Source organism: Nyctereutes procyonoides, unplaced genomic scaffold, assembly GCF_905146905.1.
Source record: "Nyctereutes procyonoides isolate TBG_1078 unplaced genomic scaffold, NYPRO_anot_genome, whole genome shotgun sequence".
Lineage (NCBI taxonomy): Eukaryota > Metazoa > Chordata > Mammalia > Carnivora > Canidae > Nyctereutes > Nyctereutes procyonoides.
In genome coordinates, this window is record NW_026575126.1 from 15,511,779 (window position 1) to 15,525,461 (window position 13,683).

General features: G+C 34.0%; 1 protein-coding gene across 1 annotated transcript in view; it reads right to left on the bottom strand.

Annotated features, from left to right (window-relative positions):
* Nucleotides 1-13,683, bottom strand: part of COL24A1 (collagen type XXIV alpha 1 chain) — a 384,669-nt gene that overhangs the window by 127,063 nt on the left and 243,923 nt on the right. Inside the window, exons 34-36 of the mRNA XM_055339781.1 lie at nt 6,377-6,430; nt 432-485; nt 6-59 (exon numbers count right to left, since the gene is read on the bottom strand). Coding sequence (XP_055195756.1) covers nt 6-59; nt 432-485; nt 6,377-6,430 — 162 coding nt within the window. The remainder of the gene's footprint in view (nt 1-5; nt 60-431; nt 486-6,376; nt 6,431-13,683) is intronic.

The following is a 13,683-nucleotide window of genomic DNA, read 5'->3' on the forward strand; positions in this document are numbered from 1 at the left end:
CTTACCCGTAATCCTGGTTCTCCAGCAACTCCAACGTTGCCTGCAGGTCCAACATTTCCCTGAAGAAACAGGGAAAGATTAAAACTTTTTTCTACTAAAACAGCATATATAATTATGAAATGCATATCATGAGCATAGGGCTTTAAAACACTTTCCATTTTTTCCCCCAGATTAATTTATTGATAATATTTTGGCCCATTAGCCTTATCATTTGTATTTCCTCACACACAGTCAGTATATATATCTATATACTGATATAGATATATAGATATATAGATTGTATTTTTTTTCTGACTCATTTGTAAACACTTCTCATTTTTATCTGCTGTCATTCATTTGCTTTCAAGATGATGGGTATTTGCTAAAATACGGCAAATGGGGTTCAGTGGTAAAAGTTTAGAGACCCCTTTTACTATTTAGGAAGTAAATACCTTTGCACCTGGTTCACCTGGCAGGCCAGATTCTCCCTCAATACCTGAAGGTCCCTAGAAGAAAATGATTTGACACATCATCTGTATACTTCCTTCACCAATTGCAAAGGCAATAACAACCTCCTAAGAAGATGGTAGTAATTCTTAGCTCAAGGGTAAGACATATGTTCAGAAAAAACTTTTGCTGTCACTTTATAAACTTCATGGCATAAGACCAGATAATTCTGGGACTTTTTAACAGTTCAAATGTCAAAACAACATTATCTGAAGTCAGGACTTTTAAGACCAATTTCTTCTAATCTTTCCTGTTACCCTTTAATCCTTGGTCAAAAACAAACCACCTCCCATTTTCTCTTCTAATTTTCTGCCTTCATACTCTTACTATTCTCTGTGTTTTTTCACTTTTCACTTTTCCCAATCATTTCTGTTGAGCCCTCTGGAGCACACTTCCTTTAAAAATTTCAGTTTTCTTTATTCATTTTATAATAAATATCACACAAAGATGTTATGAATTTATTCACATTATAGAAGATGTATATGACATGTTTTCCACTTTCCTTTCATGGTAAGGGGTCCAGTTGGGAAGAATTTGGTTCCTTTCATCTTGAAAATATACAACTTCTTTTGACCTCTGGCTGTCTCTAGGCCTGGAGCTCCTACAATTGCTGTTGTGTTGTGTTTTTCTGTTTGTTTGAGAGATATTTATCTTGCTTTTGAGCACACAAAAGGTATCCCTCCCTCTTACCTTCCTCATTCCCCCTTCCTTTTCTCTTCTCTTTCACTTTCATTGTGTGTGTGAGTGTATGTATGTGTGTATGTATAACTGTAAAAACGTACACATGGGGCAGCCCAGGTACCTCACCGGTTTAGCGCCGCCTTCAGCCCAGGGCCTGATCCTGGAGACCCGAGATCGAGTCCCACGTCCAGCTCCCTGCATGGAGCCTGCTTCTCCCTCTGCCTGTGTCTCTGCCTCTCTCTCCCTCTGTGTGTGTCTCTCATGAATAAATAAATAAAATCTTTAAAAAAAATAAAAATGTACACATGTATTCTGTAGTTCCCATGTTTTGGGAGTAGATGGGTATTTTAAAGTGATAATTCACAACATTATCTTGACCAAAAGCTTCCTATTTCCTTTGTATCTTTCAGGGGTTCCTCAGAAGTTCTGATCCATGGGTGATATTCTTCCTTTTAACTATTAGAGCTTAAAGTATCTTTTATGTCAGTATTTCAGAGAAGAGGAAGTTCAGTTTTCCTTTTTTTTTTTGAAGTTTAGTTTTCCATTTTGACTCAGCTTCTGCAATACATACTCACTTTGCTTTTTTTCCTAAAATAAAAGCTATACATGCACAAAGTACAGATGGAGTTATGATGAAAAACCCTAATCCCATTCCTCAGAGGCAACTACTTTATAAAACAATTTTTGTTTTTAGCTTTCTTAGTGGTTACTACTACAATTCAAAAATTATACTGCTACTTCCTGATGTATCACCTTGCTAAAAGTTTAGTTTCCTTATACTCCCTCTATTTTACCATCATTTCATAATTTTTTAATAGTTACATAATTTAAATTTTTCTGTGGGTTACTTTTGTGACTTCCTTACTATTATAGGAGGCAGCATAGTATAGCACTTAGGAGGAAAAACTATGCTCTGCCTTAGAAATGACAGAATTTAATATCTTACTCTAAGATTAATATTCTATCTTGAGAGAGAATTCCAACTCTTAGAACTTCCATATTAAAATTGCTTTCAATGTCACAGATCTCCTCTGGTTCTTAATTTCTCCCAAACTGTCAGCTCCTCCTGGCTCTTTTTATTCCTTTCTTAAATTAACTCTAGTAGTTGACCTTCTGAACTCTGGTCTTTCTTTTCTTACGCCACTCTTGGATTAGCCCTTTAAATCCTCTTCTCCATTTCTATTTCCAGTTGAATACTGCTGGAAAAAATTGCACACTTGTGCAAAGTGTCATCATTATATGTTGAGAGGCATAGTGGTTAAAATGATGGGTTATGGAGAAAGACTGCCTGAACTGAAATGTTGGCTGTACCACTACTACTAGCTATTGCTCTTGAGTAAGTTACTTAACCATTTCATGCATTTGTTTCCTCATCTGTAGAATGAAAATAATAACTGCATCTATCTCACAGAGTGTAATGAGAATCCATTAATACAGTAAAGCATGTAAATACTCTTAGGCACATAGAAAGTGCTTCATAATTGTGGGCTCTTATCATTACCATCAGTATGATACCAATTCATGATATGCTACTAAAAGCTTGATTTTAGTAAGGTTTATCTGCTCTTTCACTTGCCTATAGTCATTTTCTTCTCCTATTGTCCTCAACCATTATTCTAAACCAGCAAATTTTCCTCAATAGACCTACCCAACCCCTACTCCTTATTCCAACAGAATTTTTGTCTCCTACTCTGTTAAAAAAAAACCTTCTAGTTATTACATATGACTTTCTCAGCTTTCTTTAGGCTCAAAGGATGTGGCATAGTATAGGTTATCAGCATCAGCTTTTGAGTCAGATGTGGATTCAAAGCCAAGCTCTACTACTTAAAAAAATTTTTTTAAAGATTTTACTTACTTATTTATGGAGACACAGAGGGAGAGGCAGAGACAGAGGCAGAGGGAGAAACACGTTCCATGCAGGGGGCCCAATGTGGGATTCGATCCTGGGACTCTAGGATCATGCCCTGGGTGGAAGGCTGAGCCACCCAGGCATCCCAGATCAACCACTTCTTAATCATTTACCTTGGCCAGATTAACAGAGGATGATCCCCATCTCCCTAATATTCCTCTCTGGTCTCAGGAAAGGTATTGCCATTTGCCCTGTTGCACAGCCTAGAAATCTGGTAATAATTTTTGACTTTCTTTCCCCTTTACTTTCCATATTCTACAAATATTAAGGTTCTGCAGAATTTTTATAACAAACATTCCTCAAATCCATCCATTTCTTTCCCTTTCTATCCCTATAACTTTAGTTCAGATGTCCATCATTTCTTGCCTGGTTGAATGTAACGGTCCTTTAGTAGGTATTCATGGCTTCACTCCTGTCCTCTCAAATATATCCTCTATGCAGCTGCTAGAATTATCTTATCTTCCAAAAATATAAATCTGACTTTATCACTGCCCTGCTTATCATAGCTTAGAATGACTTAACATAGAAGATAAAAAAAATTAAGCTTTTTAACAGAGTACATGCTTTTTATGATCTAACAATTTTTTGATATTTTCATCTATTATCACACTTTGCTTTGATTTTAAACATCAAAGAATCCATATTGCATCATGTTTGTATTCTTGCTCACACTAATCCTTTTTCTGGAAATTTCTTATCATTATTTACTCTTTTCATATGGCTAACTCCTACTTATTCCTTAAAACTCATTTTCCCACCACCCCACATTCTCCACAGTCTTCTATTTCCCTATATCCAGATGGGGTTAATGGTGTCCATTGCTATGTTCCTATGTTGACCTGTGAATACATCCATTACTGGGTCTAATACATTGCAATGTAATAATCTTTTATATGATTATCTTCTGGAATAGGTTATCAATAGACTCCTAAAGGAGTCAGGGACCATATATCAGCCATCCTTGTAATACTAGTAGATAATCATGGAATTAAAAAGAAGTCAACTAACATGGAGCACATAGAGAAGGAAAAGAGCTTTATTGGTGTGTGGCTGAACAGGTCTGCACAAGTCAAACAATGTAGATCATTATTTATCAGGTTAAAAAGTTGGCATTTTATTAAAGGTCATGAGAGCAACTGAAAAATTCCAAGGAGAAGAATGATATGACAAAGAGAAACTGGCAACAATTAGCTAAGGTGATGGGAGTTGCTGGAGACATGAAATGAGAGTAGAAGACTAGAGCACTGGCAATTGGGATGAAAAGAAAAGGTCAAAACTGAGACATTGTAGGGGCTTATTCAGAGGGAAGTGATGGCTGACTGGAGGAATAAAAGTATAGGAAGAAAGTAAGAGAAAATATAGTAGGAAGTGTCTAGGATGACTCAGTTTTTGGTTGTTGGGCATAAGGAGTATCTTTCAGTGAGATGGGAATAAAAGGGGGAAGAACAGTGGGAAAGTGATGGGTTTGGTTTAGATACATTGAATTTAAGATGTTTATGGGTTATTTAGATATATGCATAAAAGACAACAGGGACTCAGTAACTTCAGCTGATGAGACAGGCATGAGTTAGAGCCATCAAGATGAGAGCTATGAGAATAGTATTGGTAATTAAAGTCATTGTGATATTATGATTGGTACGCTGAGAAAGGACTAATCAGAAGGTAAAGAGCAGAATCAAAAGAGTTTCACAAAGGCCAACTGTGGGACTTGATCCCAGGACCTGAGATCATGACCTGAACCAAAATCAAGAGTCAGATATTAACCAACTGAGCCACCCAGACACTCCAAGGATCACTTCTTAATATTCTTCTATAAAGGAGATATAACATCTTAGAGTGAAGGCCTGTCAAGTTAACTCTGAGTGAAGGGTAAGTGTTATTCACTTTATGTTCTTTTATTAAATGGGCTGTTAAGAGAACTTTATGTGTACAGGCAATAAACTCCTTGACATCAGCTATAGCAACTATGCAAATATGTCTCCCGAGACGAGGGAAACAAAAGCAAAAATAAACCATTGGGACTTCATCAAAATAAAAAGCTTCTGTACAGCAAAGGAGACAATCAACAAAGCTAAAAGGGAACCTAAGGAGTGGGAGAAGATATTTGTAAATTACATATCTGATAAAGGGTTAGTATCTAAAATGTATGAAGAATTTATCAAACTTAATACCCCAAAAACAAATAATCCAGTTAAAAAATGGGCAGAAGACATGAATAGACACTTTTCCAAGGAAGACATACGGATGGCCCACAGATACATGAAAAAGATGCTCAACATCATTTATCAACAAGGAAATGCAAATCAAAAGTACAATGACATATCACTATACATCAGTCAGAATGGCAAAAATTAATAACACAAGAAACAACAGATGTTGGTGAGGATGTAGAGAAAGGGGAACCCTCTTATACTGTTGGTGGGAATGCAAACTGGTACAGTCACTCTCGAAATGACTCCATACTGATTCCTCAAAAAGTTAAAAATAGAACTGCCCTACCATCCAGCAATTGCACTGCTAGGTATATACACAAAGAATACAAAAATACTAACTCAAAGGGATATATATACTTCAATGTTTATAGTAGCCTTTTCAACAATAGCCAAATCATGGAAAGAGCCCAAATTTCCACTGACTGATAATTAGATAAAGAAGATGTGGTATGTATGTATGTATGTGTATACACACACACAAACACACACATACATATATATGTGGGAATATTACTCATGCATCAAAATGGATGAAATCTTGCAATTTGCAACAAGGTGGAGGGAGCTACAGCGTTTTACACTAAATGAAATAAGTCAGAGAAAGACAAATACAATATGATTTCACACATACATGGGAAATCAGAGGTTCACAGGAGGAAAAAAGAAGAAAACCAAGAAATGGAGTCTTAACTATAGAGAACAAACTGATGGTTATCAGAAGGAAGGTGGGTTAGGGAATGGGTTAAATAGATGATGGAGATACAGGAGTGCATTTGTGATGAGTACTGGGTGTTGTATGCAAGTGTTGAATCATTAAATTGTACACTTGAAACTAATACTATATATCAACTAACTAGAATTTAAGTAAAACTTTTTAAAAAGAGAACTTTATTAGATTCATAAAACTGTCATCCCTACTATCATCCCTACTATTACTGGAATTTTAGGCTTTATTTTCTGAATATGAAACACAACACTACAGAATTATTCTTTAAAGATATACCTAATGTATCAACTTTGCCTTGAGGAGTCTCACAAAAAGTACTGGGATGATGAAATAGCAAAAAAGAGCCACAAAAAACATTACCTCAGCACCCATTTCTCCAGGAGGTCCAGCATCACCTTGCAATCCTCGTGGTCCCTACATTAAAATAAAATTTAAGATCTGAGAATCAAAGTTTACTCTGTATTTTGAATAACTTATGCATCTAAATACAGAATTTATAATAGAACACATAATACATTTATCAACTTTTTGTATAAACAAAATTATAACTTTATAGTTAATGCATTTGTTTTGTGTGTGTGTGTGTGTGTGTGTGTGTGTGTGTGTGAATAGTATAAGCCTTTGGATTCAAAAGAGAAAGGACAGTACCTTTCTTGCTTTTGTTCTCCAATTCACTCATTCATTCAATAAACATTTATTAAGCACCAAATAAGGATGAAATATCATGCTAATGACTATTACAAGTTATCTTATTTAGTGGATATGTTGATTATATTTCTACTGAATATTCCTGGCAAATATGTGACAAGCAAAATAGCATTTTTTAAACAAATTTTAAAGGGTTTATTTAATTATACATGAGAGAGAGACAGAGAGAGAGAAAGAGAGGCAGAGACACAAGCAGACGGAGAAGAAGGCTCCAGGCAGGGAGCACGATGCGGGACTCGATCCCGGGTCTCCAGGATCAGGCCCTGGGCTGAAGGCGGCGCTAAACCGCTGAGCCACCCGGGCTGCCCGCAAAATAGCATTTTTAAAGAAGCAAATATACGATCTTCAAAGAAGTAAAAATATATCAGTATTTGCTTGATGTCATACTTTATTATGGTAGTACGTCCAGTTCAACAGTTTCTCTGTTTCATGTGAACAGATATAACAATATTTACACATATGAGATAATCACTAAGATGCAACAAAATGCAGGTTGGGACCTGTAATGGGATCTTGGTCACTGTCATACTGAATAGTATAATTTTAAGTAAACAAACATTGAATATTTAGTTTATTGCATAAACATTAAATTGCTAAACCAAAATGATCTTCTGTGGTGAGTGTGAAAGCCATTTAACTGGCTAGAATTATTTTAGATGGATTAGTACTTATTTATTATTGACTGATTGATTAGTACTTATTTAGCAACAACAATATAATGCTGTTTCTCTAACCATCTAAAGAGGCTACTTGTAGTTTTTGATCTTTCTGGAAAGTTGGCACAAAGAAGCTGTTTTCTTAGATTCAGAAAATAACAAGATGGTTAAAATTACCTATGAGATTATACTCCATAATAGTTTTGTGAATTTAAAAATGTAATAATGGAAAGAAAAAATGTGCTACGGATAGTTATCTTAAACTGTTTTCTGAATGGTTAGTCAGTAATGTTCGTTTTAATTATTTGAAAAGTATGAAAAGTACAAAAAAACCCCACTAAGTATAACATCCATAATTCCACCATTCAGGGGTAACACTATTGTGGGAGCATACTTAATAAAAAACTTTAGGTCTATAGACACTTTACTCTTATAAATACTTCATAACAAGTTATCCAACAGCTACGTAATATTCCATTTATTTCATATTCTGCAGTACCATAATTTAGTTATTTTCTTCATTTCCAGACCTTTATATTGTTTCTATATCTCCTTTGCAGTACAATTTTACTTTATTGGATTTGCAATATGCATGTTCAACTATCAGTGAATGTGAAGGTCTGTAACATTAGGTGAGACTGTCAAATAGCTAAGATAAACATTTGAATGGTAGGATTGCAAGGTTGGCATGCAAGTGTCACAGATGTCTTTTCTACTCAATAGTATAGCTACTAAAGGTATTCAGAGGCCACTGGTGCTTTTCAGTTACGGCTTATTAAACATTATGTATGATATTTAAACATTTATGAATTCTCAGCATGTGTTTCTACACTATTATAAACACATTGAGAGCAACATGGCTGTGCAGAAGTCTGTCTGTATTTTGCATTTTCTCCCTTACAACAGAGTCTGAAATGTACCATTATTTGGTCACCAAGTTGAGTAAATGTCCTGAAAGGTGGTAATAACATTCCACAAGCAATATATAAGAGTAAAATCTATTTCCTTGAATCCACGCCAACAAAGAATATTATTTTTTTAAATTCTTCTGTGATTTGATGGACAATTTCAAATATATTTGACTATTAGCAAGGTTGAATATTGTTTTTGTTATGGTTTATCAGCTGTGATATTCTATGTGTTGCTTGATCATGTTGCTTTGCCAATGTATTTTGGGAGTCATTTAAAAATTTTATGTGAGTTTTTTATGTGTAATGGACATAAACTTAGCATCCTATTTTACCATTAACATCTGCCTCGTATGTAGTTTGTCATTTAATTTTTAAAATACACTGTTAAAGATAACCTTTTGCCCCCTAAATATGATCACTGGAGATTACCTAGAAACACATAAAGTAAAAATGACCCAAAATAACCACTTGACATTTGCTGTATTTCCTTAAAACTTTGTGCATGCAAAAAATTGGGATGGGAGAAATTTAAAATTTGTATATAGTTTAATGTTAAAGACTTTTTTCCATCACACCTAAGTTAAAACATCTGTTTCCATGTAATAATTCTATATTATTTCTTTTAAAATCTACTAGCCCTAATCCTCCTTTTACAGTAGGTTAAAAATATTAAGCTATTTTACTTGCTCATGAGTTGTTCTTACAATAATTAAATATCACATCTGATTAATATGGGTACTGGGATTTTTGAATGGGATTATGTTAACTCCAATAAATACATTAATTTTAAAAATACTTAGTCTTCTAGTTAGACAATAATTTGACTTTCTACTTAAATCTGTTTCTAGGTCTCAATGAATTTTTGATGTTTTCTTCATATGTGTCCCATCAAATTCTCATTAAGTTTATTCTTTTTTTTCATTAAGTTTATTCTTAATTATTATGTTTTGTTTCTATTTAGAGTGGGATATTTTTTCTATTATATTTTATTATTGTATACAGAAAAACTGATTTTTAAAAATGTCTATTTTATGTTTTGCCATTATATTACCCTATCTCAGAAATTGAAAAATACAGAATTAAATCTTTGGAGTTTTTATAAATTTTGGAGGATTTATTTAAATTTTCTTTAAATGCTTTTCTTTCCTTATATGATCATTCTGTGTCATTTACTATGTTAGCTAAAACTTTCTGAGTGTTAGATAATGTGACAGTGGCATCTCATATTATGGTTCTTATGCTTCTATTGTTTTGGTGTTTCCTTGTAGGTTGGGTGTAGATATAAGATAAGCTACTTTGCCCTATTACAGAACCATGTTTGACATTACTGGAATATTTTGTTTCAATTAATAGACTATTTCTTAGAGAAGTTTTAGGTTCACAGAAGAATTGAACAAAATGTACAGAGTTCTAATATACCATCCCTCCCCAATTTTCTCTATTATTAACATCTTACATTAGGGTGGTACAATTATTGTACAATAATTGTGGTACAATTATTATATACAATTATAAATATGGTACAATTATTGTACAACATCTTACATTAGGGTGGTACAATTAGTGTACAATAATTGTACACTATTGTACACTATTACTGTTTAAAGCCCATAGTTTTACATTAGGGTTCACTCTGTTTTGAGAAATGCATAGTATCATGTATCCATCATTACAGTATTATATAAAATAGTTTCACTGCTCCCATATTTTCCCATTTGGAAAATGGGAATCCATGGGAATGGAGGATTCATTCCAGATCCTCTTCCCCCAACACCTGGCAACCACTGTTTTTTTTACTGTCTCTATAGTTTGCCTTTTCCAAAATGTTACGTAGTTGGAACTATTTGGTATTTAGACATTACTGACTGGCTTTTTTCACTTATCAGGATGCACTTAAAGGTTCCTCTTTTTGTCAAAGGCTTAACTGCTCTTTTTTATTGATATATAATATTTCATTGTATGGATGCACCAGTTTGTTTATCCATTTACCTTTTGAGGACATATCAGTTGCTTCTACTTTGGGCAACTATGAATAAAGCTGCTATAAGCATTCATGCGTGGGTTCTTGTGTAAGCATTAAGTTTCCACTCATTTTGGTAAATACCAAGGAGCATGATTGCTGAATCATAATGGTAAGAATATGTTTAGCTTTGTAAAAAACTCCCAAATTGTGCTCCAAAGTTACCATACCATTCTGTATTACCATCAACAGTGAATGAGAATTCCTGTTATTCCACAACTTTGCTAACATTTGGTATTGTCAGTGTTTTAGATTTTAGCCATTCATACAGGTGTGCAATGGTATGTTATTGTTTTAATTTGCAATTCTCTAATGACATATAATGATAAGCATATTTTCTTATGCTTCTTTGCCATCTGTATGTCTTTGGTGTATTGTCTATTCAGATCTTTGTCCACTTCTATTACTGTTTTCTTACTGTTAACTGTTAACTGTTAAGAGTTTTTTCTACAAGTCCCTTATCAGATATACACTTTGCAAATGTTTTCTCCCGATTGTCACATTGTCTTTCATTCTATTCTCTTAACATGTCTCTCACAGAGCAGAAGTTTTAAATTGAATGAAATCCAACTTACCAATTTTTCCATTCATGAATCATGCTTTTGATGTTACACATAAAAAGTCATTGCCAAATCCAATGTCCGTGAGATTTTCTCATGTTAAAGAAGTTTTTCAGCTGTACATTGTAAATTTAGATCTATAATTCATTTTTAGTTATTTTTTTGTCTAAATCCTTGTTTTTTGTTTTTACTTTTGTTTTTATACCACTATTTGTTGAAAAGACTATCCACTGAGTTGCCTTTGCAACTTTGTCAAATATCACTTCATTATATTTTTGGACTTCTATTTCTGGGCTCACCATTCTGTTCAAATTATCTATTTGTCTATTCTTACTATACTGTCTTAAATACTATAGCATTATATTAAGTTAACTTTTAAGTTAGGTAGTGCCAGTCCTCTGACTTTGTTCTTTACTAATATTTTGGCTTTTCTGTTTTTTTTTTTTTTCGCCTTTCCATATGAATTTAAGAATTTATCAATATCTTCAGAGTAACTTGCTAGTATTCTGACTGGAATTGCATTAAATCTATAGATTAAGTTGTGACATCCTATCAATATTTAGTCTTCCTATCTATGAACATGAAATACCTATTTATTTAGATCTTTTATTTCTTTAATAAGTTTTGTAGTTTTCTTCATATATTCTGTATATATTTTGTTAGATTTATACCTACTCCCTTTTTTTATTTTTGATGCTAGTGTAAATGGTGTTGTGTTTTAAATTTCAAATTCCAATTGCTTGTTGCTGGTATACGGAAAGCAAGTGACTTTTGTATGTTAATCTTGTATCCTGATATCCTGCAACCTTGTTATAATTGCTTATTAGTTCCAGGAGAGGTTTGGTTTTTTGTTTTTGTTTTTGCTTTTGTCAATTGTTTGGGGTTTTCCACATAGTTGGGTTCATATCTACTATTTTTTGTTTCTATTTTCTACTTGTTACTTTTGTTCTTTCTTTTCTTTTTTTTGTCTTCCACTCTTTTAGCCCACTGTATTTTAACAGTGAATTTTAGTTGATTCCATTTTCTCTCTTGTTTTATCATAGCAATTATACTTGTTTTAGATTTTTTAGTGGTTTCTTTAGAGTTTGCAACGTATATTCACAATTGATCCAAGTCTATTTTCAAATAACACTATACCACTACACTCAACCATAAGGTATGAGACTAAATACACTGTTGTGATTATTATTTTGTATAAATTACCTATTCTAACAATTAAGAATTATTAGGAAAGAAAAGATTTGGTTTTCCTTTTATATATTCCTTCTAAAGTTCTTCCTTTCTTCTATCCTAGATTCTCATCTGTATTACTTTTCTTCCCTCTAAAGAATTTCATTTAACATTTCTTATAAGGCTAAGTCTACTAGTGACAAATTCTGTCAGTTTTTGCTTGTCTGAGACAGTCTATTTCTAATTCACTTTTTAAAAAAGTTTATTTATTTGAGAGAGAGAAAGAGAGAACTCAAGCACATAACGGGGGCGGGGGGGGGGGTGGAGCAGAGGAAGACGGAGACTCCCCGCTGAGTAGGGAGCCTAACGTGGGACTCAGTCCCAGGACCCTGGGGATCATGATGTGAGCCAAAGGCAGCCACTTAGCCAACTAAGCCACTCAGGTGCCTTCTATCTTACTTTTAAATTCCTAGTCTGAAAATTTCAAAATCTCTGCTATATCTGAGTCTGTTCCTGATTCTTGTTTTGTGTCTTCAGACTGTTTTCCCCCTTTTATCATGCCCTGTAATTTTTTTGTTGAAAGACATGATGTTTAAGGTGAAAAGACCTGAGGTAAATAGGCCTTTAGTGTAAGGTTTTAAGTTATCTTGCTGAGAATTAGGCTGTGTTTACTGTTGTGGCATTATGGTGCCAGAAGCTAAGTTTCCTCCTAGTGTCATTGTTTTTGTCTTGTCTGTTGTCTTTAGGCTTTCCCAGAGATGCCTTAATAGGGTTCGGGTTTGCAGTTGTTTTAGCTATAGTCCTCTGCTATTATATACAACCCCTATTAATGTGATGGTAAATTATAAGGGAGGAGAAGCACTCTATAGTTTTATAATTACATCTCAGTCTTTTAGTGAGCCTTGAGTTGAGGTATTTCCTTTCCTCCATGTTGAAGACTAGAAGCAGCTAGGGTTGGGAATTGCTCTTCTCCCAAGTTCAGTAGGCTTCAGCAAAACCCAAATCAGTCTGGCTCTGATAAAATGATTTCCCTTGTGGGTAAGCTTTGTTAAGGAGAACAGAGAACTCGGAGTGTATTTCAAAAATGGTTTCTTTTCCCATCCCACTGTTACATGAAGAAACAGGTATGTCTCTGAACTTTGTAGTAAGAACCTAGCAGTTCTCTTGGTGGTAAAATTCAGGAACATAAGGGGTCCCCTCTTAGTTTTTAAACAATTTTGATGGCCTAAATTGTGTCTTAAGCAATTTGTCAACTTTAAATTGACAAATATAATTATAGTTTAAAGTGCTCCTACCATCCAGTTATGGACTTCTGCTTCTGGTAAGCTGTGGTTCTCTGTATCCTCCTGTCTGTCTCTCCAGTGTTCAGGCAACAGTTGGTCCTTTGACCTCAACAGTTTAAAAAGTTGTTGATTTTCAGTTTGCTCAGCTTTTTCCTTGTTGTAAGAAGAGGGATGACAGCTTCCAAGATCCTTACAGTTCAGACCAGAAACCATTTTACTATAATTTTTAACAAATCAAAAATAGTTGCAGAATGTTATTGAGTACTTGTTTTTAAGCATTTTCCTATTATACCTGTAATATGCTATATTATAGCCTTCTTAATATTAAGTGATTTTTGCCATTTTTGTAATTCTTCTTT